At 44.2% G+C, this 26,845-nt stretch overlaps 1 protein-coding gene across 1 annotated transcript; it reads left to right on the top strand.

Moving 5' to 3' along the window:
* The first annotated feature begins 13,068 nt into the window (after positions 1 to 13,068).
* Positions 13,069 to 26,702, top strand: TRMT61B (tRNA methyltransferase 61B). The gene is made up of 7 exons (XM_049784691.1): positions 13,069 to 13,482; positions 15,967 to 16,069; positions 17,430 to 17,620; positions 24,580 to 24,671; positions 25,428 to 25,639; positions 26,453 to 26,530; positions 26,626 to 26,702. Exons 1-7 carry the CDS (start codon positions 13,069 to 13,071, stop codon positions 26,688 to 26,690), a joined length of 1,155 nt encoding a protein of 384 aa, XP_049640648.1. The 3' UTR covers positions 26,691 to 26,702.
* The last annotated feature ends 143 nt before the right edge of the window (positions 26,703 to 26,845 follow it).

Here is a 26,845-nt window from a genome sequence, read left to right as displayed (position 1 = left end):
GGCTGTTAAGGCCATATTCCCAGGAGTAGAATTACTGGGTTGTATGGAAACTCAATTACTAGTTTTTTGAGGAATGTACTTTTGCTTTTCAGAAAGACCAGACCATGAGGGCCGGAGCGATAGCACAGTAGTAAGGCATTTGCCTGGCACGCGGCCAGTACAGGACAGACCCCAGTTCGAATCCCGGCATTCCATATGGTCTCCCGAGCCTGCCAGGAGTGACTTCTGAGTGTAGCGCCAGGAGTAAACCCTGAGCGCCTCTGGGTGTGACCCCCTGACCCCCCCAAAAAAAACCAGACCAGTCGACATTCCCCACCAGCAGTGAATGAAGGTGCCTTTTCTTCTGTATTCACCCCAACATTTTTTTGTGTTGTGATGAGTGCCAGTCTCAAGGTGGTATCTCATTGTTGCTTTGGCTTATATTTCCCTGATAGCTTTTGTTTTTCTTATGGGGGGGGCACATCCAGCGGCACTCAGGGGTTACTCCAGGAGCAATTCCTGACCGCAGAGCCAGGAGTAACCCCTGAGCATTGCTAGGTGTAGCCCAAAAACAAAAAACTAAAAAAGATTAAAGGAGAAAGAGAGTAGTGAGAAATTGCTGTAAAATATAGATTCAGTAGTAAGGTCTGCAGATAGAGCAATATACTTATAGATTAGTCACAAATATACAAAGAACAATAAAAAGCTTCGTGGGCACTAGCAGTATGTCAGCTACCATTCCAAATGTGTGCTTTATTTGTGTGATTCATTTGTCATCATACCAACAGTAGGATAAAGAACCTATCGCTATCTTCATCTAACTTACTGACCTGGTATTGATGTATTGATATGGTAGTGAAGATCTGGTAGTGAAGAAAAGCTAATTTTTTTCTTTTTCATTTGGGCCACACCCAGTGGTGCTTGGGGGTTATTCCTGGCTTTGCACTGAAGAATTATTTCTTGGGGCTGAGGAGATAGCACAATGGTAGGACGTTTGCCTTGCACGCAGCTGATCCAGGACGGATGATGGTTCGAATCCCAGCATCTCATATTCCTGAGTAATCTCTGAGCACAGCCAGGTGTGACTAAAAAAACAAACAGTAAGAGGATGCTTTCTTTCTTTCTTTCTTTCTTTCTTTCTTTCTTTCTTTCTTTCTTTCTTTCTTTCTTTCTTTCTTTCTTTCTTTCTTTCTTTCTTTCTTTCTTTCTTTCTTTCTTTCTTTCTTTCTTTCTTCCTTTCTTCCTTCCTTTCTTTCTTCTTTCCTTCTTTCCTCTTTCTTTCCTTCTTCCTTTCTTCCTTCCTTTATTCTTTCTTTCCTTTTCTTCTTTCTTTCTTTCTTTCTTTCTTTCTTTCTTTCTTTCTTTCTTTCTTTCTTTCTCTTTCTTTCTTCTTTTCTTTCTTCTTTCTTTTTCTTTCTATCTTTTCTTTCTTCTTTCTTTCTTTCTTTCTTTCTTTCTTTCTTTCTTTCTTTCTTTCTTTCTTTCTTTCTTTCTTTCTTTCCTTCCTTCCTTCCTTTCTTTTCCTTCTTTCCTTCTTTCCTTCTTTCCTTTCCTTCTTTCCTTCTTTCCTTCCTTCCTTCCTTCCTTCCTTCCTTCCTTCCTTCCTTCCTTCCTTCCTTCCTTCCTTCCTTCCTTCCTTCCTTATTTATTTTGGTTTGGGGCCATACCCAGCAGTGCTCAGGGGTTCTTCTGGCTCTGCACTCACAAATCACTTCTGGCAGTCTCAGGGGACCATGTAGGATGCCGGGGATCGAATCTGGACCTGTCCCTGGTTGGCTGTGTGCAAGCCAGGTGCTGTTGGGTCCCATTTACTCCTTCATTAGTAATTTGTGTATCCTCGAAGAGATCCCAGAATGAGGAATTGATTCCCATTCCCTTATCTCCTTTAGGGGGAGATCTTGGTAATATTTATTCGCAGCAAATATTCCACACAGACAGGAGGGTAAAGGGGTAAAAAGGTTGGGTGCAGAGAACCCTTTGTCAGATTACTACCAGCTCCAAAAATCATCTGGAGCTAGCCAGTAAACTCTTCCAAAAGCCCTGAATACCTCGCTCCTCAACTATTTATTCGGCTCTCAACAGCACTCCAACCTGGAAGGTCAAGGTGGGACAACAGGCAAAGAAAATCTTATGGAAATGTTTTCATATACAAGTGCTCTGGCTCTGACCCCTCAAGAATTATTTCTGATGGTGCATGGGAGACCATAAGGGATGCAGGGGATCAAATCCTGGTTAGCTATGTGCAAGGCAAGTGCCCTACCACTGTACTATCACTCCAGTCCTATAGCTAAATTTTTAAGCCAGTCATTTGGGGTTATGGTAGCCTGTAAAACATGTTTGCTGCGATGCAGGGGCATTTTGAGATTTCAACGAGCAGGCCAAGAGCTACTCCTGCCTCTATGCTTAGAGGTCATTCACTGCTGGTGGTGCTGGCGACCATATGAATGCTGGCATCAAACCAGGGTCAGCCACTTGCAAGGCAGAACTTTATTTTTAACTCCTGTGCAAGTCTTAACCCAGTATAGATGTTTCTTGTAAGTAACCTGTAATAAACAAATTTATTAATTCCTTGACCTTTTCTCTTTCGGTATCTTGTCTTTACTCTTCACCAGATTCTCTCCCACAGCCATTGTCCAGACCTCATTATAGCTCTCTGCACTCCTTCCATAATCTCTATTACCACACACCATTCTAACCCACTCCCATTTGCCCAAGTCACTCCATCGAGTTCACAGACTCCAGCCAATCCCTCTATCCTATAGAACACAGCCCCACAATCTTTTCAAGAAACCCCACCTATGATCCCTGGTGACTCTGCTGCCCTCTAATTGCTCTTAATTATGTTTGTTTGGGAGCCACACCCAGAGGTGGTCAGGGTTTTCTCCTGACTCTGCACCCAGGGATTAGTCTTGCTGGGAGTGGGACCAGCCATATGGGGTGCAAGGAATTGAACCCAGATCGACCACATGCAAGGCAAATACCCTGCCTACTGTACTTTCCATCCACTGCCTCTTAAATTTGATTATTACAACTCTCAATTCTCCTGCTCATCTTTTCTCACTATTGTTGTTTTTCTACATAAAACTTTAGCAGAACATTGTGACTCTTGGCCACTCTAAATTCATAGACTTCAGGGGCCAGAGAGATAGCACAGTAGTAGGGTGTTTTCCTTGCAGAGGAACAACCTGGGACAGACCCGGGTTCAATACCTGGCATCCTCTATGGTGCCCAGAGCCTGCCAGGGGTCGATTTCTGAGCTTAGAGACAGAAGTAATCCCTGAGCACCACCGGATATGGCCCAAGAACAACAATAATAATAAAAATAAAAATAAATTCAGACTCTCCCCCTTTCCCTCTCTCTCCCTCCCTTTCTCTCTCTCTTTCCCTCCCATTCTCCCTCTCCCTTTCTCTTACTCCTTTCTCTCTCCTTTCCCTCTCCCTCCCTCTCTCCCTCTCCCTCCCCTCCCCTCTCCCTCCCCTCCCCTCTCCCTCCCCTCCCCTCTCCCTCCCTCTCCTCCTCTTTCTCCCTCTCTCCTTTCCTCTTTCTTCCTCTCCCTCTCTCTCTCCCCCTCCCCCTCTCCCTCCCTCTCCTCTCTCTCCCACTCCTTTCTCCTTTCCCTCTCCCTTCTTTCTCCTTCTCCTTCCCCTCTCCCTCTCCTTTCTCTTTCCCTCTCTCCCTCCCTCTCTGTCTCCTTCACCCTCTCTTCCCCGCTTTCTCCCTCTCCTTACCTCTCTCTTTATCTCTCCCTCTCTTTCTCTTTCTCATCTCTCTCATAGGAAAACAATAAATAAATTCACAGATTTCATGTGGGGAACTGCCAGCTTCTCAAGAGAACACCAGAGAACGTTTGTTGGCTCCCGTTCCCAGATCCTATCCACCAGACACATGCCCTCCCTCTTGCTCTGTGGGTGAACTCTCAGAGTTCCTAGAAAAGACCTTGGTCTCTCATGCCCATTCTACAATATTGTTCCAAAAGATCTTACCTGGGGTCTGAACCATAGCACAGCTGGTAGGGTATTTGCCTTGCATGCCACCAACCTGAGTTCGATCCCTTGCATCTCATTTGGTCCCCAAGCCTGTCATGAGCTTTTTTTTTTTTTTTTTCCCAGGTTTTTGGGCCACACCCAGCAGTGCTCAGGGGTTACTCCTGGCTGTCTGCTCAGAAATAGCTCTGGGCAGGCACGGGGGACCATATGGGACACCGGGATTCGAACCAACCACCTTTGGTCCTGGATCGGCTGCTTGCAAGGCAAACACCGCTGTGCTATCTCTCCGGGCCCAGGAAATATTTTTGAACACAGAGCAAGGAGTAACCCTGAGCGCTGCCAGGTGTGACCCCAAAACAAAACAAAATGAAAACAGGGGCTGGAGTGATAGGGCGCTGACCCAGGATGAACCTGGGTTCAACCCCTGGCATCCCATATGGTCCCCCAAGCCAGGAGCAATTTCTGAGTGCATAGCCAGAAGTGACCCCTGAGCTCCGCTGGGTATGGCCCAGTAACCAATCAATGAATCAATCAATCAATAAATACAGTTTAAAAAATAAAAAAATAAGATGGCACATAGGGCACTTCCCTTGCACACAGCCAATCTAGGTTCCATCGCCAGTACCCAAATGGTCCCCTGAGCACTGCCCGGAGTGATTTCTGAGCACAGATCCAGGAGTAAGCCTTGAGCATCACCAGGTATGGCCCCAAAACAAAAACAAACAAAAATGCCCAGACGAGACAACAGTGACAAGGAGAACTGGGTTTGGAATCAATCCCTGGAACTGTACAGTCCCTTAAACACAGCCGCCCATGAGTGAATCCTGGGCATGGAGCCTGGAGTTGCCTCAGATCACCACCAGGTATCACCCCAAAAATAAAAAAGTAAAATAGAAATGAAAATACAATAAAAATCCTTTCAGCTCATAGTCTCTGAAGTCAATGATTTTCCCAATTTTATTTTTTCTTTTACTTCTTTTTGGTTTTGTGGAACACACCTGGCAGCGCTCAGGGGTTACTCCTGGCTCTGTGCTCAGAAATCACTCCTGGCAGGCACAGGGGACCATATGGGATGCTGGAATTCAAACCACCATGGGTCCTGGGTAAGCTGCTGCTCAGGGGCTCAGGGATTACTCCTGGCTTTGCATTTTAGAAATTGCTCCTGACAGGCTTGGGGGACCATATGGGATGCTGGGGATTGAATTAGGGTTAGCTGTGCGCAAGGCAAACACCTTACCCACTGTGCTATTGCTCTGTCCCTCTCTGCCTTTTTTGCCTAACCCAGGCCAGAGGCCCTCACTGATATCTGTCTGCCTCACCTAAGTGCATCTCTTACTTGCCTTGTCATTAGCATCTTCTCTTTCGTGATGCCACATCTTCTTGGCTTTTTCTTACTTCTCTGATGTTCTTCCCAGCTTCTCTTCAGGACCTTCTTCATCTCTGTCTCTATTATCAGAGCACCTTGACGTCACTTTTCTCTGGAAATCCTAGACACCTGCTACCATCCACATGCTTATCATCCCCTTGTCTATTTGTGTGTTGCTGGCTTGCGTTTCTTTTCCTTCCTTCCTTCCTTCCTTCCTTCCTTCCTTCCTTCCTTCCTTCCTTCCTTCCTTCCTTCCTTTCTTCCTTCCTTTTTGGGTTTCCCTTCCTTCCTTCTTGGGTTTCCCTTCATCCTTCCTTCCTTCCTTCCTTCTTGGGTTTCCCCTCTTCCTTCCTTCCTTCCTTCCTTCCTTCCTTCCTTCCTTCCTTCCTTCCTTCCTTCCTTTCCTTCCCTTCCTTCCTTCCTTCCTTTCCTTCCCTTCCTCCCTTCCTCCCTTCCTTCCTTCCCTTCCTTCCATCCTTCCCTTCCTCCCTTCCTCCCTCCCTCCCTCCCTCCCTCCCTCCCTCCCTTCCTTCCTTCCTTCCTTCCTTCCTTCCTTCCTTCCTTCCTTCCTTCCTTTCCTTCCCTTCCTCCCTTCCTCCCTCCCTCCCTCCCTTCCTTTCCTTCCCTTCCTCCCTTCCTCCCTTCCTCCCTCCCTCCCTCCCTCCCTCCCTCCCTCCCTCCCTCCCTCCCTCCCTCCCTCCCTCCCTCCCTCCCTTCCTTCCTTCCTTCCTTCCTTCCTTCCTTCCTTCCTTCCTTCCTTCCTTCCTTCCTTCCTTGAGATACCCAATCCTAATCCTTGTATCTATAACTGTAAATGTATCCAGAAATAGAGTGTTTGCAGAAGTAATTTTTTTGTTTGTTTTTTGGGTCACACCCGGCAGCTCTCAGAGGTTACTCTTGGCTCTATGCTCAGAAATCGCTCCCAGGGGCCGGTGAGGTGGTGCTAGAGGTAAGGTATCTGCCTTGTAAGCACTAGCCAAGGAAGGACCACAGTTCGATCCCCCGGCGTCTCATATGGTCCCCCCAAGCCAGGGACAATTTCTGTGTGCTTAGCCAGGAGTAACCTTTGAGCATCAAACGGGTGTGGCCCAAAAATCAAAAAAAAAAATTGCTCCTGGCAGGCTCGGGGGACCATATGGGATGCCGGGATTCAAACCACCGTCCTTCTGCGTCTAAGGCAAAAGGATCCTAAGAGTACATCATCCTAGCTTTAGGGTAAGCCCTATCCTCAATTACTGGTATCCTGATAAGAAAGGGCAAGACAGTCACAAGAAGACATACACATGGGGCCAGGGAGATAGCACAGTGGAAGGGCATTCACCTTGCATGCAGCCAATCCAGGACAGATGGTGGTTCAAATCCAGGCATCCTATTGGTCCCCTGAGCCTGCCAGGAGCAATTTCTGAGTGCAGAGCTAGAAGTAACTCCTGAGTGCAGTCGGGCATGGGCCAAAAAAAAAAAAATACATGCACAAGGGGATAAAGCAATGAAACAGGGATTGGAATGATACTACCATGAGCCAAATTATGCACACATTCACTAGAAGCTTGAAGAAGAAAAGAATTCTTTTCTAGAACATTTTCAAGAGCCTTGACCTTTGTTCAAATTCCTGGAACCAGGGCCATCGAGGTGGTGTCTGCCTTGCAAGCGCTAGCCAAGGAAGGACCATGGTTCGATCCCCTGGCGTCCCATATGGTCCCCCCAAGCCAGGGGCAATTTCTGAGCGCTTAGCCAGGAGTAACCCCTGAGCATCAAATGGGTGTGGCCCGAAAAACAAAACAAAAAAAATTTTTTTGGGAACCATTTAAGGTCATCTCAGTTCCACCAAGTGTCATTCCTGAGTATTGAGCCAGGAATATCCTTCAAGCACTGTTAGGTGTGGCCCTAAATCCACTGTCTGCCTCCAAGATTACTGGCAGCTAGAAAACTATGAAGTTACATCTTCAAAATCCTGAGAAGATTTCAAATTAGAATAAAGAGAGTTACAAGTTCTCAAAAACCTTACTTTCTAAAGATTTCTCATGATGTTTTCTTCTTTTGAAAGAGGGGAAGGAAGGAGGAAGGGAGGAAAGGGAACCTGAAAGGGAGGGAAGGAGGGGAAAAGAGGATGGAAGGAGAGAAGGAAAGAAGGTGAAAAGGAAGGAAGGGAAGGAGAGAGGGAAGGAAGGAGGGAAAGAATAATAGAAGGGAGAAAGGAGGGAAGGAATGATGACAGGAAGGAAAGCTCTCACGATGTTTTCTACCCAAAAGACTGAGTGGATTGAGAGTGTGTGGGAGAGAGATGAGGATCTAGGAAAGATGGAGAAATCAATCCAGAAACGAGAGGCCAAGATATCTCCAAGTGAAGTGTGATCCTAGATGGCTACTGTATGGCCAAGAAATGTCCTTGCAAAGATATAATGAACAGAGAAATATTGGAAATATTACATGAAAATTTATATAGCCAAGAGGGTATAGTGAATTGAACCAATAACAAGCCAAGTAAAACACCACGAGGAGGTACCGGAGAGATAGCGCAGTGGTGGGGCGTTTGCCTTGCATGCAGCTTATTCAAGACAGATGGTGGTTCAAATCCCGGCATCCCATATGGTCCCCTGAGTCTGCCAGGAGCGATTTCTGAGTGTAGAGCCAGGAGTAACCCGAGCGCTGCCGGGTGTGACCCAAAAACCAAAAAACAAACAAAAACCCAAACAAACAAAACCCCATGAAAAACACCAATGCTGACAGGGATGTGGACAAATTGGATCTTGATCTAAATGTCTGAATGTTTATGTCCCTGCAGCAATGTATGTTAAACTATGATGCCCAGAGGTGATGGTGGTGGGAGGTAGGCCCTTGGGAGGTGTAGGAGCACCACCTGAGTGCAGAGGCAGGAGTAACCCCTGAACACCACCGAAAAGAAAAGGGCACCCCCAAAAGAAAAGGACATATTATGTAATTCCACATGTAAGAGTTATTTAAAATTGTCAAACTACAGAAGCAAACAACACTGTGGGGTTTCCAGAGGGGTGAGAAATAAGCAGTTGCTAATATAACCAACATATATATATACAATACATGTGCCATATCAGTTATGCAAGATAATACATTTCTGAAGAGCCTATGTATAATTTGAACCCCTAATAACAATATTACTAGACAATTACATTTCACAAATATTTTATTGAAGCAATTGTGATTTACAAAGTTCTTCATAGTTGGGTTTCAGACATACAATGTATTATGGCCAATCCCACCACCAGTATCAATTTCTCTCCACCAATGTTCACAGAGTCTTTCCCATGCCAACATCCCTGCACCCCAGCCTGCCAGCATAAGAGGCCCATTTTAAGATTGATTGTTAAAATTTGGGTCTCATGATTTCATTGTGTTTGACTTTGGCTTTGATTTTGACAAGACTTGGTCTTGTACCCTTTTTTTTTTTTTTTTTTGGTTTTTGGGCCACACCCGGCGGTGCTCAGGGGTTACTCCTGGCTGTCTGCTCAGAAATAGCTCCTGGCAGGCACAGGGGACCATATGGGACACCGGGATTCGAACCAATCACCTTTGGTCCTGGATCGGCTGCTTGCAAGGCAAATGCCGCTGTGCTATCTCTCCGGGCCCTGGATTTATATTTTTAATTATACTCACACTTTTTTTTCTCGGTTTTGGATCACACCCCTGGTGCTCAAGAGACCACACAGTCTCCTGGATTGACCCTGGACTCAAATATGTATACTACAGGCCTGAAAATCACCTCCCGGGCCTCATATTAAGACTTTGCTTGTTCATTTGTGGTCTAAACTTGGAGGTGGTAGGGGTTTTTTCCTGAGCAAAATAACAATGAGGTACCATCTTATGCCACTGAGACTAGCACACATCACAAAGAACAAGAAGATTAAGTGCTGGTGGGGATGTGAAGAAAAAGGAACTCTCATTCATTGCTGATGGGAATGGCGTCTAGCTTTTATGGAAAACAATATGGAGATTTCTCAAAAAACTGGAAATTGAGCTCCTATATGATCCAGCTATTCCACTCCTAGGGATATACCCTAGGAACACAAAAACGCAATACAAAAATGCCGTCTGCACACCTATATCATTGAAGTGCAATTTACAATATCCAGAATCTGGAAACAACCCAGATGTCCAACAACAAATGAGTGTCTAAAGAAACTGTGGTACATACACACAATGGAGTACTATGCACCTATCAGGAAAAATGAAGTCATGAAAATTTCCTACACGTGAATGTACATGGAAACTATTATGCTGAGGAATTAAGTCAGAGGGAGAGAGATAGACTCAGTATAGTCTCGCTCATCTGTGGGATTAAAAAAAAATAAAAATAAATGGGCTGGAGATGTGACACTAGAGGTAAGGCCTTGCAAGTGCTGGCCTAGGACAGACCACGGTTGGTTTGATCCCTTGTTGTCCGATATGGTCCCCCCAAAGCCAGGAGCGATTTCTGAGTGCATAGCCAGGAGTAACCCCTGAGTGTCAAACAGGTGTCACCCAAAAAACTAACTAAATAAATAAATGGGCCAGAAAGATAGCACAGCGGTAGGGCATTTGTCTTGCACTCAGACAATCCAGGGTGGACAGTGGTTCGAATCCCAGCATCCCATAAGATCCCACATGCCTGCGAGGGCGATTTCTTTTTTTTTGGGGGGGGTCACATCTGGCAGCGCTCAAGGGTTACTCCTGGCTTTACTCTTAGAAATTGCTCCACAGGCTCGGGACCATATAAGATGCGGGGATTCGAACCACTATCCTTCTGCATGCAAGGCAAATGCCTTACCTCCATGCTATCTCTTTGGCCCCACGAGGGTGATTTCTAAACGCAGAGCCAGGAGTGACTCCTGAGCACTGCCACTGGGTGTGACCCAAAAACAAACAAATAAGGACATTATTTTAATAATACCCAGAGACAATAGAGATGAGTACTGGAATGACTGGCTCACAATATGAAGTTTACCACAAAGAGTGGTGAGTGCAGAGAAATAACTACACTAACAATTATCATGACAATGTAAATGAGTGAAAGAAGTAGAATGCTTGTCTTGAATAAGGGCAGGGGGTGGGAAAGGAGGGAGATGGGGGGGCATTGATGGTGGGATTGTTGCACTGGTGAAGGGGATGTTCTCTTTTTTAATAACTGAAAACAAACTATAAACATGTTTGTAATCACACTGCTTAAATAAAGACATTAAAAAAAAATCTTCTCCCTTTGCCTTTCATGCAGAAAGACAGTGATTCAAATCCCGGCATCCCATATGGTCCCCTGAGCCTACCAGGAGCAACTTCTGAGCATAGAGCTAGGAGTAACCCCTGAGCTCTTGCCGGGTGTGACTCAAAATCCAAAAAAGCAAATAAACAAACGAAATCCTCTCCCTTTGTGGTTTGTTGGGAGGAGGGGTTAATGGCATTTCATATTAAATAGTACGTTGGATCCAACGTACAAGGCCAATCCTGGGGGCCAGAGAGATAGCACAGTGGTAGTGTTTGCCTTGCACACAGCCAATCCAGTACGGACAGTGGTTCGAATCCCATCATCCCATATGGTCCTGGGTGCCTGCCAGGAGTGATTTCTGAGTGCAGACACAGGAGTAACCCCTGAGCAGTGCCGGTGTGACCCAAAAAACAAAAAAAAAACAAAAACAAAAAAAAACCAAGGCCAATCCTTTTGCTATTTTTTGCTTTTGTTTCTGGGCAGGCTGGGAGGACTATAAGGGAATGCTGGTGATTAAATCCAGACAAAGGCTAGTGCCCTATGGTCAGTACTATCTCTCCAGCCCTTAAAAAAAAAAGTGTGTGTGTGTGTGTGTGTGTGTGTGTGTGTAGCAAAATAAGTTTTTTTTCTTTTTTTTCAAAATAAGTTTTTATTGAGAGAAATTTACTTAGTGAAGTGTGAAAGAAAGGAAGCAAGGGAAATGTGTGGAGAGAACACTGACTTTTCTGAAATAGAATAAAGCTAACTCTTTTTTTTTTTTTTTTTTTTGGGTTTTTGGGCCACACCCGTTTGACGCTCAGGGGTTACTCCTGGCTATGTGCTCAGAAATCGCCCCTGGCTTGGGGGAACCATATGGGACGCCGGGGGATCGAACCGCGGTCCTTCCTTGGCTAGCGCTTGCAAGGCAGACACCTTACCTCCAGCGCCACCTACCCGGCCCAACTCTTTTTTTTTTTTTTTTTTTAAATAGATTTTCTATTTATTCTAATAGCTTACCCTTTTAAACTTGAGGCCCATTTTAAAACAAGAAAGCAATCAAATCAAAGCTAAGAAGGGCCCCAACTATTGTATTTGAAGGAAATAAAATTCAATGAATGACATACATATGGTTCAAGGGATTCAGAAGAGAATGCCATAAAAACAATACTTTCAAGCTAACTTGTTTGAATGGGCTTCCATCCAATTAAAAAAAGTTGTGATTTAAAGAAAAAAATGCCAGAAAACTTCAGGGATAAGGTCTCCTTGTATTTAGGCCAAGGCTTTTTTCCCCCCATTTTCCCATTAGTTTGCTGGGCATATGCAAACTACAATTGCCACTCTCACACCGTTATTCCTGTTTTTTATTTATTTATTTTTTTTTAATTTTTATCCTTTAAAAAAAAAGAAGAGCTTACTGAATGTTCTGCTAGTGCTTTCATGAGTTCATTGGGGATTCAACCATTTTCAAACACAGACTTGCTACTGAACTTTTTCTTTTTTCCTTTCTCTTCCATCTGTTTAGTTTTTCTTTCCATTTTCTATTTGTTTAAAACATATATTTGCTTTTGGTCTTCCTAAAACAAATGTATGATGATCAGTTACGTCAACTATGTAATGCATTTTCTTTAAATAAATTAAAAATGAAAAAAAAATTAAAAATGAAAAAAAAATTAAAAATGAAAAAAGTATACTTGCTACTGAACTTTTTCTTCTTTCCTTTCTTTTCCATCTCTTTAGTTTTTCTTCCATTATTCTTTTTTTATTTTTTTAAATATGTTGCTTTTGTCTTCCTAAAACGAATGTATGATGACCAGTTAGGTCAACTCTGTGATGCATTTTCATTAAATAAATTAAATTAATTTAAATAAATAAACAAATTTAAATACATTAAAAAAGTCTTTTTTTTTTTTTGTGGTTTTTGGGTCACACCCGGCAGTGCTCAGGGGTTTTTCCTGGCTTCGTGCTCAGAAATTGCTCCTGGCATGCACAGGGGACCATATGGGACGCCGGGATTCGAACTGATGACCTTCTGCATGAAAGGTAAACGCCTTACCTCCATGCTATCTCTCCGGCCCCAAAAAAGTCATTTCTTAAAAAGAATGAGCATAGAGTGGATCTCCACGAGGGAGGGATGACGGAGAAGTTTCCAGCTAGATCTCTCATCCTCCGCATCCCCCCCCCCAAAATCTGGTGGGGTACCCGCTGCACCTGCAACAGGTCCACAAGACAACTGGCGGAAGCGGGACTCGAACCTGTGACAGTCAGAGTCATTCCCTCCGCAGAAGGCCGGAGTTCACATGTTCCTTGATCGACTTCCGGGTAGTAGACCCCCCCCTCCTCACCCCGTGCTGCGCAAGCGCAGTAGCAGTAGCACCGCGGCGGCACTCCCATGAGCCACCGCACCGGAAAAGGCGGGATTCCCGTGACGTCATTTTAGTGCGCGCGTGCGGGCCGCCGTGACGGGCGCTCGTGTGGCCGCGAGCCCGCGCCGGAAGGGGCGGGACTTCCGTGACGTCGCTTTAGTGCGCCCGCGCGAGCTGTCAAGATGGCCGTGCGCTGTAGTCCTAGGGCGCTCGCGTGGCTCCGTGGGCGCTGTGGGAGGCGCGGAGCTCTCGCGCCCGGCGGTTTCTTCGTCGAGGGAGCGAGAGCGCGGTGCTGCGAGTCCAGGCCGGGCTCGTCTGGTCCCCGCCACGGCCGCAGCGAGGCGCCCTTCCGGGCCGGGGAGCTGGTGGTCGCCGAGACTCGCAGGGGAGCCGCGCGGCGCCCGAAGCTCTTCCGGCTGAGCAGCGGCGGGCGCCTCCACAGCGCCCGGGGCGCCGTCCCGCACAGCGACATCGTGGGGCGGGCGCCTGGCCTCCTGCTGCGCAGCTCCTCCGGCCGCGAGCACTGGCTCCGGAGGCCCTCGCTGGAGGACTACGTGCTGCTGATGCCCAGGGGGCCCGCCATCGCCTACCCCAAGGTGCGGGGCTCCCGCGGCCGCCGGCGGGCTTCGGGGTGGGACCTGGGCCGGCCGCTCGCTCGCCTGCACAGCAGTCTGTGGTGCCTGGCTCTGCGATCCATCGCGCACGCCTCGGGGATGATTTGTCAGGCGCGCGCGCGCGCACACACACACACACACACACACACACACACACACACACACACACCCACACCCTGGAGACACACACACAAACCCCTGGAAGACACACACACACACCTGGAAGGTCAAAGTTTGGAAGAGCCAGCACACACACACACACCCTGGAAGACACACATACACACACACACACACACACACAGACACAACCTGGAAGGGCACACACACCCACCCTGGAAGACACACACACACACACACACACACACACACACACACACCCTGGAAGGGCAAAGTTTGCCTTGCAACGCTGTCAACCCGGTTTGATCTCCCGGCATGTGGTCCCCTGAGTGTCGTCAGGTGTGGCCCCAAAATGGGGAAAAAGAAAAAAGATGTAATTTTTTTCTTTTTTTTGGGGGGGGTTGGGTCACACCCGGCAGCGGTCAGGGGTTTCTCCTGGCTCTATGGTCAGAAGTCGCTGCTGCCAGGCTCGGGGGACCATATGGAATGCTGGGATTCCAACCACCCACAGTCCTTCTGCATGAAAGGCAAGCGAAGCGCCCTACCTCCATGCTAGCTCTCCAGCCCAAAAGATGTAATGTTTTTCTTTCTTTTTTTTGTTTTTTCGTTTTTGGGCCACACCCGGCTATGCTCAGGGGTTACTCCTGGCTATCTTCTCAGAAATAGTTCCTGGCAGGCACGGGGAACCATGTGGGACGCCAGGATTCGAACCAACGACCTTAGGTCCTGGATCGGCTGCTTGCAAGGCAAACGCCGCTGTGCTATCTCTCTGGCCCCAGATGTAATGTTTTTCTATTTCTTTTTTTTTTTTTTTTTTTTGGTTTTTGGGTCACACCCGGCAGTGCTCAGGGGTTCCTCCTGGCTGTCTGCTCAGAAATAGCTCCTGGCAGGCACGGGGGACCATATGGGACACCAGGATTAGAACCAACCACCTTTGGTCCTGGATCGGCTGCTTGCAAGGCAAACGCCGCTGTGCTATCTCTCTGGGCCCAAGATGTAATGTTTTTCAAGGGAGTATTTTAGCTGCCATTTGAGCGAACCTTTCCTGTTATATTGTATTGTTAGTACTGATAAATTAGATAACTTGATCTTAACATGAAACGTAGGTCTGGGCCACATCCGCTGTGCTATCACCCCGGTCCCACAACTACTATTTTTTTCATTATTTTTTTGATTTCACCCAGCGATGCTCAGGGTTTACTCCTAATTCTGCACTCAGGAATTATGCCAAGCTGTTTCCGGTGACCCTATGGGATGCTGGGGATTGAACCTGAGTCTAAGCTCCTTATCCCCTGAACTATTGCTTAGGCCCCAAGGGACCAATTTATTTCGAAAAGCACCTTTCCCCTCCTCATCCTTTTCTTCTGTGATGCTGATTTGGGGAGTCATATCAGAGTAATCACCAGATTACTCTTAATGCAGTGTCAAGTATTTATTGCAGGCGGGTTCCCAAGCGGTGCCCAGGGGCTCATTGGGCTAAAGTTTTCTGTTCAGCTTTGTGAACCAGGCAATTCAGTACTCAGACTAGCATTGCAGTGTTGTTTGGGGGCCACTCCAAAGGTTGAACTCAGGCCCTTGAGAATGCCAGGCATGTGTTGCAGCCTGTTCAGCTATCTCCAAAGTCTCCTGACATTTTTTTTCAATTACTGGGGCGTAGATCACACCATCAGTGCTCAGGATTTACTCCTGACTTTGTTCTTAGACACTCCTGGCTGTCTGAGGGGACCATGTGGAATAAAGGGATCGAACCCAGGTTGGCCTTATGCAGTGCAAATGTACTATATCATTCTGGCCCAATTTTTATATTTATTGAAAATGGCATTTATCTAATTTTAGGTTCTTCCTGTCGCTCAAATTTCCTAAGTTACTGAGGTTGGCGCACTGTTTATTCTACTTCTGTATTTTTGAAAGCTGTTTCTATCACGTGATTGTTTTTCAATTTCCCTGCTCACTTCAAACTAGCTAGACTACTAATTACTTTCTTTGAATTTTTGTTCTATGTTTTTTTTTTTTTGTGTGGGGGGGGTCACACCCAGTGGTGCTCAGGGGTTACTCCTGGCGCTGCTCTCAGAAACCACTCATGGTAGGCTCAGGGGACCATATGGGATGCTGGGAATTGAACCACTGTCAGTCCGAGTGTAAAGCAAACACCCTACCGCTCCGACCTCACTACTCATTTTCTGTACTTTGATTATTCCCCTGAAATATAAGCTTGGTAGATAGGGACAGTCTAAACCTTTTTTAAAAAAAAAAAAAAAAACAAAAAACAAAACTGCATCTTACTATACTGGATTAAGTCCTTAGTGTATGCTTCTTGATCACAGAGTCACCCCACTGTTTTAATCGTAGGATGTGACTATGTTATTGTTGATGATGAATATCCATCCAGGTGATACTGTCTTGGAAGCTGGCTCTGGCTCTGGTGGAATGAGCTTGTTTTTATCTAAAGCAGGTAAGCGATCGGGATAAAAAGCTGAAATTGGGTGATGGGACAGTCACATTGTTTGTAATAAAAGTTAAATAGCTAAAAATGTTTGGGAAAACACTCACATTAAACCAAATATGAATAACTGGTTTTTATTTTGGATAGAAAATAAATAATAGTTGCTTGTTTCACCCGCTTTTATTTTTTGCTATTTCTCCCTCTATGCTTTTTGATGATTATGTATCTTTTTTTTTTTTTTGGTTTTGTTCTTATCCAGCTCTTATCAGCACTTATTCCTGGCTCTGTGCTGGGGGAACACAGTCTGGTGGGCTCCAGAGACCATTTGAACTACTGCAGCTTTTTGCAAACTTACTGCTTCATTTGGCTTTACTTTTTTTTTTTTTTTCTTTTTTTTTTGGTTTTTGGGCCACACCCGGTAACGCTCAGGGGTTACTCCTGGCTATGCGCTCAGAAGTTGCTCCTGGCTTGGGGGACCATATGGGACGCCGGGGGATCGAACCGCGGTCCGTCCTAGGCTAGTGCAGGCAAGGCAGGCACCTTACCTCTTGCGCCACCGCCCGGCCCCCCAACTTGGCTTTACTTTTAGTGAAGATGAACAGTTGTTTTTTTTTTTTTTTTTTTTTTTTGGTCACACATGGTGGTCCTCAGGGTTACTCCTGGCTCTGCTCTCAGAAATCGCTCCTAGCAGGCTCAGGGACATTGAACCTGAGTCTTTCCTGGGTCACCTGCATGCAAGGCAAGTGCCCTACTGCTGTGCTTTTGCTCTGGTCCTCATTTTAATACTTTTAAAAAGTATAGCATAAAACTAAAGACAAACGTTCATTGGTATGTCACTAGTTAAATAAACCAACAATGGAATATATGTTGAAAATAATCCGGTAGATTGTTAAATCACTGGAGAGTCATTGGTAAGAAAACATGGGGCACTGCATAGAATATATCACAATGTGGGGCTGGTGTGATAGCACAGTGGGGAGAGCATTTGAATTGCGCATGGCGACCCGGGTTTGATTTCCAGCAACCCACGTGGTCCCCCGGACCTGCCAGAAGTAATTTCTGAGCAGGGAACAAAGAGTAACCCTGATGACCGCCAGGTGTGGCCCAAAACCCACTCTCCCCACATAACACGAGGTGTGATAAAAGTGGACTCTTGTACCTAGTCACCTATTATGTGAATACATGTCAGCTATTTTGGATAGAGTCAAGAAATAGTGGGAAATCTGATCTTTGAAGAGGGAGTTGGCTAGGTATCTGGACTAGAGTAGAGACGATTGTAACCTCAAACTATTTGAATTATTTTTTCTTGTAAGGTAGAATTTTGATATTTTAATAAATTAATCCTATGACTATTTTTTAAAAAATGAAGTTGGACCACAAGGAAGAGTCGTGAGTTTTGAAATACGAAAAGACCACCATGAGCTGGCTAAGAAGAATTATAACCACTGGCGTGCTTCATGGAAATTGAGTCATGCAGAAGAATGGCCAGACAATGTGGATTTTATTCATGAGGACATTTCCAGAGCAACTGAGGACATAAAGTCTTTAACATTCGATGCGGTAAGTTTTGTAACGTTTCTCTTACTGTCCGGTGCGTTTTGACTTTAGGGGTGGAAAGAATGTCACGGTTGGACTTTTTTTCTTTTTTTTTTTTTTTGATTTTGCTCCACACCTGGCATTGCTCAGGGTTGCTCCTGGCTCTGCGTTCAGAAGTTACTCCTGGCAGGCTCGCTGGATCATTATGGGATGTCGGATTCGAACTGGGATCGTCATCCTGTGTTGGCCACGTACAAGGCAAATGCCTTGCTGCTGTGTTATCCTCCTCCTCCCATAGTTGGACTTTTAGCAGAGATACAGTTGCCAAACCAGCATCAAATGGAGCATTTTTTTATTTTGTGGTTTGTTTGTTTATTGGCAGTGTCAAGGATTGAACCTAGAGTCTCACACATAGAATGCACTTTTTTTGTTTGTTTGTTTGTTTTTGGTTTTTCGGGCTACCCCGTTTGATGCTGAGGGGTTACTCCTAGCTAAGCGCTCAGAAATTGCCCCTGGCTTGGGGGACCATATTGGACCTGGGGAATCGAACCTCAGTCTTTCCTTGGCTAGTGCCTTACCTCTAGCGCTGCCTCGCCGACCCCAAAAGAATGCACTTTTACTGAATCGCCTCACCCACTTCCTCCCCCTTTTTAAAATTTAAATTAAAAATTTTTTTTGCCACACTTGACAGTGCTTGGGTTATTCCTGGCTCTGTACACAGGAATCACTTCTGGTGGGCTTGGGGATCATATGAGATGCCAGGGATCGAACCTGAGTTGGTCATCTACTACAAAGCATTCCATATGGTCCCCCAAGCCAGGAGCGATTTCTGAGTTCATAGCGAGGAGTAACCCCTGAGTCACCAGGTATGGCCCCCAAACCAAACCAAACCAAAACAAAACAAAACTTTTTTTTTTTTTTGGATTTTGGTTTTTGGGTCACACGCGGCAGCGCTCAGGGGTTACTCCTGGCTCCATGCTCAGAAATTGCTCCTGGCAGGCTCAGGGGACCATATGGGATGCCGGGATTTGAACCAATGACCTTCTGCATGCAAGGCAAATGCCTTACCTCCATGCTATCTCTCTGGCACCAAAAACAAAACTTTCAGTTAAAAGTCCTGCGTGAAGGCAGCAAAAAGCCACGGGCCTATTAAACAGAAATCTGTTAGGTTTCTTTCCTACCACTTGCTTTTCTTGACTTGTTCGCCTGTTCCTGTTCCCTCTGTTGTTTGCCTCGCTAGCTTCTGTCTTGCCCCCTCACTTCCGGGTCAGTCCTTTCATCTCCTGTACAATCTCCTGCTATTCTCATGCTGAAACACCATTAAGGAGCTTTCCCTAAAGTCTGCATTGCTTCTCTAACTTTTACCATCCGACATCACATTCCTCTGAGTTATAAAACCACCTGGTTTTCTTATTCAACAAGCATGCATTACAGACCTAGATAAAAAAAAAATAAATTAGGCTTTTAAAGGAATTTTCAATATAGAAGAAAAAAAACAGTTATTTGGAAGATTTGTGAAATAACATGGCTATATAATTAGATACAAAGAAGAGATCAAAAAAGGGCTACAACATTCATGGTTTGCATGTAGGAGCTGGGTCCTCGGCTCTGTGTGGTTCCCAGCCACTACCAGGTACCACCCACCCCCAACTGAAAAAAGAAGCATGAAGTTGTGGATGCAATCACGAGGCCCTAGAGCAGGGGTCTTCAAACTATGGCCTGCGGGCCACATGCGGCCCGCAGAGGAGTCTGATCCGGCCCGCGAGCAGTGAGCGCTGTTTGGTTGTCAAGATACCTGCCAGCATATACACTCAGTGTATATCCAAATATCAGAAACCATGCACTTAAAATGGTAACCATCTTTGGTAGCACTTATGCCTGTGAACAGACTTTTTCAAGAATGAAACATCTGAAATCTCCAACCAGATCAAGATGAACTGATGCCCACTTGCATCACTTGTTACGGCTGGCAGTGACAAATATGGAACCGGACATTGACTATCTCATTAGCCAAAAGCAGGCCCACAATTCCCATTGAAATACTGGTGCATGATCTGTTTATTTATAAATGGTTTTCATTTTATTTATATAAGATATGTGCAGTGTGAGTAGGAATTAGTAGCTCATATAGTCCGGCCCTCAAGCTCTCTATGGGACCGTAATCCGGCCCCATCTTTAAAAAGTTTGAAGAACCCCTGCACTAGAGAGTGAATACTTATATGTATTTCAAGCTTAGAGAAAATGGTGACTCTAGGGACTTCCTATTCTATTTGAGAAGAGAGGTTGTCTGTAAAAAAACTGTAGTATTTCATTTCATTACATTGAGGATGATGAGGTCCTGACCTAACACACTGGCAGTTGGATCATTCGAGAAATACTTAAGTAGATTTGTGGGGTTACATGCCTGTAGTTTGTTTTAGGGTTACACCCAGTGGTGCTTCAATGCTTCAATGCTCTTCCTGGCTTTGTGCTCAGGTTGATTTTGGAAGTGCTCCAAGGGAAACATGCAGTGCTGGTGATCAAACCTGTGTCTTCTCCAGCCCATTGGACAGTGTTTTGGGCCCAGAATACATGTTTATCATCTAAACAGAAGCATCAAAACCCCATAGATTTTTGGTTGGTTGTTTTTGGATCACACTGATGGTGCTCAGGGATTATTCTTGGCTCTGTGCTCAGAAGTCATTGCTGGCAGGCTCAGGAGACCATATAGGATGCTGGGATTGAACCGGAGTCTGTCTGGGATTTGCCGCATGCAAGGCAAACTCCCTACTGCTGTGCTATGGCTCCCAAAACCTCACAGATTCTTTTTTTTTTTTTTTTTTTTGGTTTTTGGGTCACACCTGGCAGCACTTGGGTTTCTCCTGGTTCTATGCTCAGAGATCGCCCCGGCAGGCACAGGGGACCATATGGGATGCCAGGATTCGAACCACCGTCCTTCTGCATGAAAGGCAAACGCCTTACTTCTCTCTCCAGCCCCAACCCACAGATTCTTAAATGAAAATTCAAGGTGAAACTTCCCACTTTCTGGCTTGAGTGACTGATGAATGGGAATTTTAACAGAAGGAGCATTCAAACAACTGACAAGATTTCTTATTAATAAAATAGACTGATCAAAGAGATCCTCACATATTAATTAATACATATTAAATCACTCAGGCATTAAGAGCTTTTACTTGAATATCTAAGAGAAACTACATCTAAATTTGGACTCTTTACTGCTTCCATCCTTATTCTTCCAATTGTCTCATTTCCCTCATTACAGGTTTAGGCTTAAACCTAAGCCTTCCGATTCCTCCTGTTCTTCTATGTCCTAAGCTAATCCTAACTGGATCTACCTTTTCAGAATTTATATCAGCTTCTCATCACATCCGTTGGCATTTGCCGCCCATCATTATCTCCTTTTATGTCTCTCTGGGACTTCGTACTTTATTCTGTTTACATTGCCGAGGGCTTACTCTTGGTTTTGTTCTCAGGGTTCACTCCTGGGAGTGCTCTGGGGAGCATTCTATGGGATGTTGGAGATCAAATCTAGATTGGTCACATGCAAAGCAAGTGCCATAACCACTATACTATTTCTCCAGCCCCTAGAATATACATTTTTCTTCTCTTCCCTCCCCACTCTTCCCCTTCTCTTTGGGACACACCTGCTGTGCTCAGGGCTTATTCCTGGCAGGCTTGGGTGGGGGATCAAACTTGGGTCACATATGCAATGCAAGCACTCTGCCTATTGTACTATTATCTTTCCAGACTTGGAATATACACTTTTGAATGGCAAATTCTATGGTTTTATTGCATATAGTTTATTATTTTTATTTATTTTTTTGGTTTTGGACCACAGCCAGTCGTGTTCCCAGTTCTGTATTGAGGAATCCCTCATTCCTGGCGGTGCTTGGGGGAGCATATAGGATGTCAAGAAATGAGTCTGGATTGGACACACACAGGATGAGTGCCCTACCCACTCTATTATTTCTCTGGCTCTTTTGCAAAATTTGTGTTTATTACCAAGAAAAGTTAAGAGTTCAATCATACTCTTTATTTTTAATTTATTTTTTATGAAGCAAGATAGTTCTTAAGGAAAATTATTTCGATGTAAGTGAAGAGAAAGGGAAGTGAAATATTTTAGAGAGGACATGGGTTGGGGGTAAAGAGATAGTACAGTAGGTAAGGTGTTTGCCTTGCATGAGTCAGACCTGGGTTCTATCCCTGGTACCTCATACTTTTCCCCCAGCCTCCAGGAGTGGCCAACCCTGAGCCCAAGAGCCCAGAGTAATCACTGAGCTCGACTAGTGTGGCCCCCAAACACACAATAGGTAGGAGATTTTGAACAGGCATTTCTTCAAAAAAGACATAAATTGGGCTGGAGCGGTGGCGCTGGAGGTAAAGCATCTGCCTTGCAAGTGCTAGCCTAGGATGGACCGTGGTTGGTATAGGAGCGAATTCTGAGCGCATAGCCAGGAGTAACTGCTGAGCGTCACTGGGTGTGGCCCCCCCCAAAAGACATAAATTGGTAAATAGTTACATGAAAAAAAGTAAAACATCAATTGAAAATTAAAACCATAATTAAACTCTGATATACAAGTTGGGGCAGAAATAAAAATGACACTGCCAAGTGTGCAGACTTGAGTAAGTCTCCTACATAGGTGTTGGAAGCCCAGTGACCTTCCTTTTCTTGAGCCAAGTTAAACCCTGTAGTAGTCTAGTTTGTTCCACCCCAGTTCATGGGTGCCACCTCAATCATTCCTTACCCTTTCCTGCTTTTGTCTCCATTCAGTGACAGTGGCCTTTTTAGACCCATCAAGTATTCTACGGCCTCAGAGCATTTTATTTGCTGTTTTCTCCAGTGGAGTACACTTCCCCTCAGTTTCCACAGGGTAAGCGTTATCCTTTTACTAGGTTTCTAAAGAGTTTCCAGCTCATATATAAACTAGCGCTTCGTTTCTCTATTATAATTCTATTTAAAATTCCAATGATCTTCATGTCACGTATAGTCCTCTGACTCATATTTACTGGGGTTTGAATGCTGCCTATCCCTTTGTTAGGATATTTATTCCTATTATGTCCTTAGGTTTGGTGAAAACATGAGGAATACTATCGCTTTTACTCATTAATACTATTTTTCATCTGGCCTTTAGATGGTCTTAAAACTTACCCTTTCTGAGGGGGGTCCACTGTTCTTTGGAATGCCATTGCAGTTTTTATGTAGTAAAGTAGTATCACAAGTTGTGTGATACTTTTGTTTTGGGGATGGGGCACACCTGCTGATGCTCAGGGGTGACTCTTGCTTTTGTACTCAGGAATTAACTCCTGATGATGCCTAGGGGACCGTATAGGTCAGGATGTCGGGGATTGGCCATGTGCAAGGCAAACATATATACCCGCTATACTGTCACTCTGGCTCCTGCTCCTTTTTGGAAGCAGTAAAAAGACTAGCCCAATATTTAAGACTAGTTTGTAATTAGGAAAACATCTAAATCCTTAATTAACAATAGAAGTAAAATTTTTATAGTGGTACACTTTAAACTATTCTTGAAACTTCTATTTCAAGAATTTTCAAATTCAAATTTTCTTTTCTTTTTTTTTGGTTTTTGGGTCACACCGGCAGCACTCGGGTTACTCCTGGCTCTATGCTCAGAAATCACTTCTGGTAGGCACGAGGGGCCATATGGGATGCTGGGATTTGAACCACCATCCTTCCACATGTAAGGCAAACACCCTACCTCCATGCTATCTCTCTGGCCCCCAAATTTGAATTTTCAAACTTCAAATTTCAAGTTTGGAAGCATATATTTGTAAGCAGCAATGCAAACAATTTTCATGATGGATGCATAATCTGAAAATTATGAAAACATCCTTTCTACCAATATATTTTTCTTTCCTTTTTTTTTTGGCGGGGGGACATACCTGACAACACTCGGGTTACTCCTGACTGCACTCAGAAATCACTACTAAAAAAAAAAATCACTCCTGGCTCAGGGGACCACATGGATGCCAGGAATCAAACACAGGTTCATCCTGGGTCTGCCACGTGTAAGGCAAACACCCTATACTGATGTGCTATTTCTCTGGCTCCCAATATACTTTTTGTTTTTGGGTCACACCTGATGTTGCTCAGGGGTTACTTCTGGCTCAGGGACCATACGGGATGCTGGGATTCGAACCACCGTCCCTCCTGGATCGGCTGCATGCAAGGCAAATGCCCTACCGCTGTGCTATCTCTCCGCCCCCCCCCCATATGTTTCTAAATAACAATTATTCTGTGTAAGAGAGTGGTTCATTTTCAAAACATAAAATTCATTCCTTAGGTGTGAATAGTCTAAGCGAGTTTATTCTTTCAATTTCTTAGTCATTTGGGATCCTTTTAAAATGTGGGAAATGCAAAATGTCAGACAGATGGGTTCATAAAAGAATTGGGGTTGTCTTATGGTGTCCAGTTGGGCCAGAGTTGGGAGTGCCTGTGGGATAGTACTCTTTCGTTCAAAATGATAGATTGGGGTGGGGTGCAGACAGAGCAGTAGCACAGTGGGTAGGGTGTTTGCCTTGCATGCAGCTGACCTAGGATTGATCCACAGCATCCTATAATGATTCCCCAACCTGCCAGAAGTAATTTCTGAATGCAGAGTCAGCAGTAACCTCTGAACACAAATGAATGTGAATCAAAAATAAAAATAATAAAATAAAAGTGAAATACTGTAACTGGGTAATTTGCATTATTTGTTTTTGTTTTGTTTTCTTTTTTGGGGGGGGTCACACCCGGCAGCGCTCAGGGGTTACTCCTGGCTCTATGCTCAGAAATCACTCCTGGCAGGCTCGGGGGACCATATGGGATGCCAGGATTCAAACCACCATCCTTCCACATGCCAGGCAAACGCCCTACCTCCATGCTATCTTACCAGCCTTGTAATTTGCGTTCTAAAAGTAACATTTTACAGTAAAAACTGAAAACCTTAAACAGATTTAGTCTGATATTTTCTCTCTGTGGACAGGTAGCTCTGGATATGTTAAATCCTCAAATGGCTTTGCCTGTGTTTTTCCAAAATCTTAAACAAGGTGGTATATGTGCTGTTTATCTAGCAAAGTAAGTAATATTTACATTGTTTTATAATGTATTTACAGCACATTCTTTGTTGTGTTTCATTTTTGGACAACACCCAACAGGTACTCAGTTCAGAAGATACTCTGGGGTATTAAGGACCAAATCTGGGCCCCCTGCATACGAAAGCACACTCTCTTAGTCTGTTAAACTCGCTCTCCTACACGTAGTATGATTTTGAATACAGTTTTATGTTGTCTTAAAAAATAAGCTAAATTGGGGGCTGGCGCGATAGCACAGCAGTAGGGGGTTTGCCTTGCACACATCCAACCTGAGTTTAATCCCCGGCATCCCATATGGTCCTCCCAGGCCTGTCACGGGTGATTTCTGAGCACAGAGCCAGGAATAAACCTTGAGCACAGCTGAGGATAACCTAAAAATTTTAGCCAAAGGAAAAAAAAAAAGCGAAATGTTCATTCAAACTGAGATATGTCTGTGTCAGTTAATAAAAATGTTAGGAAAACCAATATGTCTGAATTCAACTACATTATTAAAGCATTACCTAATAGCGTTATGCTTGTCCATATTTAAAATAAAAAATGTAAAAGTATACAATGTGAACAGTAGTGTGAATTATGCTTTGTGTGCTGTTTAATATTTTATGAAATTACTTAGAATGTGCCCTAACTTGCAGTTCTAATCCTCCCCTTTACTTGTATCATTTCAATTTAGGTAAAAGATAGTGAAGTTCAAAAATCATTATTTTTGAAATTTAAACTGTATTTTTCACTTTTCTGAAAGCATTACACAGGTTATTCAACTTTTAGATGGAATTCAAACCCATGAACTTGCTCTCTCATGCGAAAAGATAAGCGAAGTCACAGTAAGAGATTGGTTGGTTTGCCTTGCAAAACAGAAAAGTGGAACTTTACCCCAAGAAGTGGAGCCTAAAGGCCACAGGCATCTACAGTCGCATTCTGGACTTGAAGGTGAAATGTTTCAAGATGACTGTGGTGAGTTTTAGGGTTTCTTTGATTGTATCTTTGTAATAATAAGTGAAGAAATGAACTTCTGAATGCAGAATAATAAGTTACCAGAAACATTTTTGTTTTTATTGTTAAATCTCACTGGGACAAAGTGATCTCCCCTTTTTAAATAAAATATGTCACTTTGGGGAGGCACATCCAGTGGCACTCTAGGCTCTGCACTCATAAATCACTCCTGGTAGGCTCGGGACCTTATAGGATGTCAGGGATCAAACCCAGATTGGCTGTGTGCAAGGCAACTGCTCTCCCCGCTGTTTTATCGCTCTGGTCTCCAAAACATGCCTTTGAAGAGCTGAGCTTTTTATAACATTTATAGTTTACTCATCACAAGGAGATTAGATTGGAAATATTTGAAAAAATACTGAGGAAAAAGTGTTTAACTTTATATCACTGATTATTGGTATTGGTAAACTGAATTTTGCAGGACCTTAGATACAAATACATTCCAAAAAGTAACTTTTCTAAGATGCTGATTTTTTCCCCAAGGAATAAATTTTATTTTAAGCACACATTATTTAGGCTTTGAACAAGTTTTCTAGTACCCACTGATTTTATCACATAAGTTAGTGTGTTTGGGTGTAAAACCTCATTTAAGTTTATTATGTAAAAGTTTACATTTTATTAAGTGACTCACAAAAGTAGCTTCAAAACAAATGCTTTTAAAACAAATGTCTGAAAGGAAAACACCTTACCGTTAATGGTCTATAATTGGTTAACAATTTTGTGAATTTATAATGTAGCTTTTGATAAGTATTTTATCATATATATTTTATCATACAGAAGAATCGCGCTGTGATTTTCCATATGGATCATTTCCCTATATTGCTAGACCTACACACTGGCAAGTTGGTCACACAGGTGAGTAATGTTTTCAGACCATATTAAATGGTATTAGATTCTTCTAATTATTATAATGACTTTGCCTTCCTCCCCCCCCACCCCCCCTTGACTAGGTTTTCTTGTCAAACTGCGGAAGTTTAAAACACAGTGTAATGGAGCCACCCTCAGAAAACAATAACGGATATGGAGATGGAAGACTATCAAGACAGATTTAAATGATAAATTATTACTTTCATAAATTGAAAATTTGTAGCTAACGACATAACTCACATATATATAATTATGAAATAAAAAACTATATAAAATTGTATATTTCAAAACTGCCTAACTGCC

This window comes from Suncus etruscus, chromosome 12, assembly GCF_024139225.1.
Source record: "Suncus etruscus isolate mSunEtr1 chromosome 12, mSunEtr1.pri.cur, whole genome shotgun sequence".
NCBI classification, from domain to species: domain Eukaryota; kingdom Metazoa; phylum Chordata; class Mammalia; order Eulipotyphla; family Soricidae; genus Suncus; species Suncus etruscus.
This window is presented reverse-complemented; position numbering and strand designations above follow the sequence as displayed.

Bases quoted from the DNA above. Each gene is read 5' to 3' on its own strand.
- TRMT61B (XM_049784691.1), top strand. From the start codon at position 13,069: ATGGCCGTGCGCTGTAGTCCTAGGGCGCTCGCGTGGCTCCGTGGGCGC. The intron at 13,483-15,966 runs GTGCGGGGCTCC...TTTTAATCGTAG, and splicing joins CCGCCATCGCCTACCCCAAG to GATGTGACTATGTTATTGTT. The intron at 17,621-24,579 runs GTAAGTTTTGTA...CTCTGTGGACAG, and splicing joins AGTCTTTAACATTCGATGCG to GTAGCTCTGGATATGTTAAA.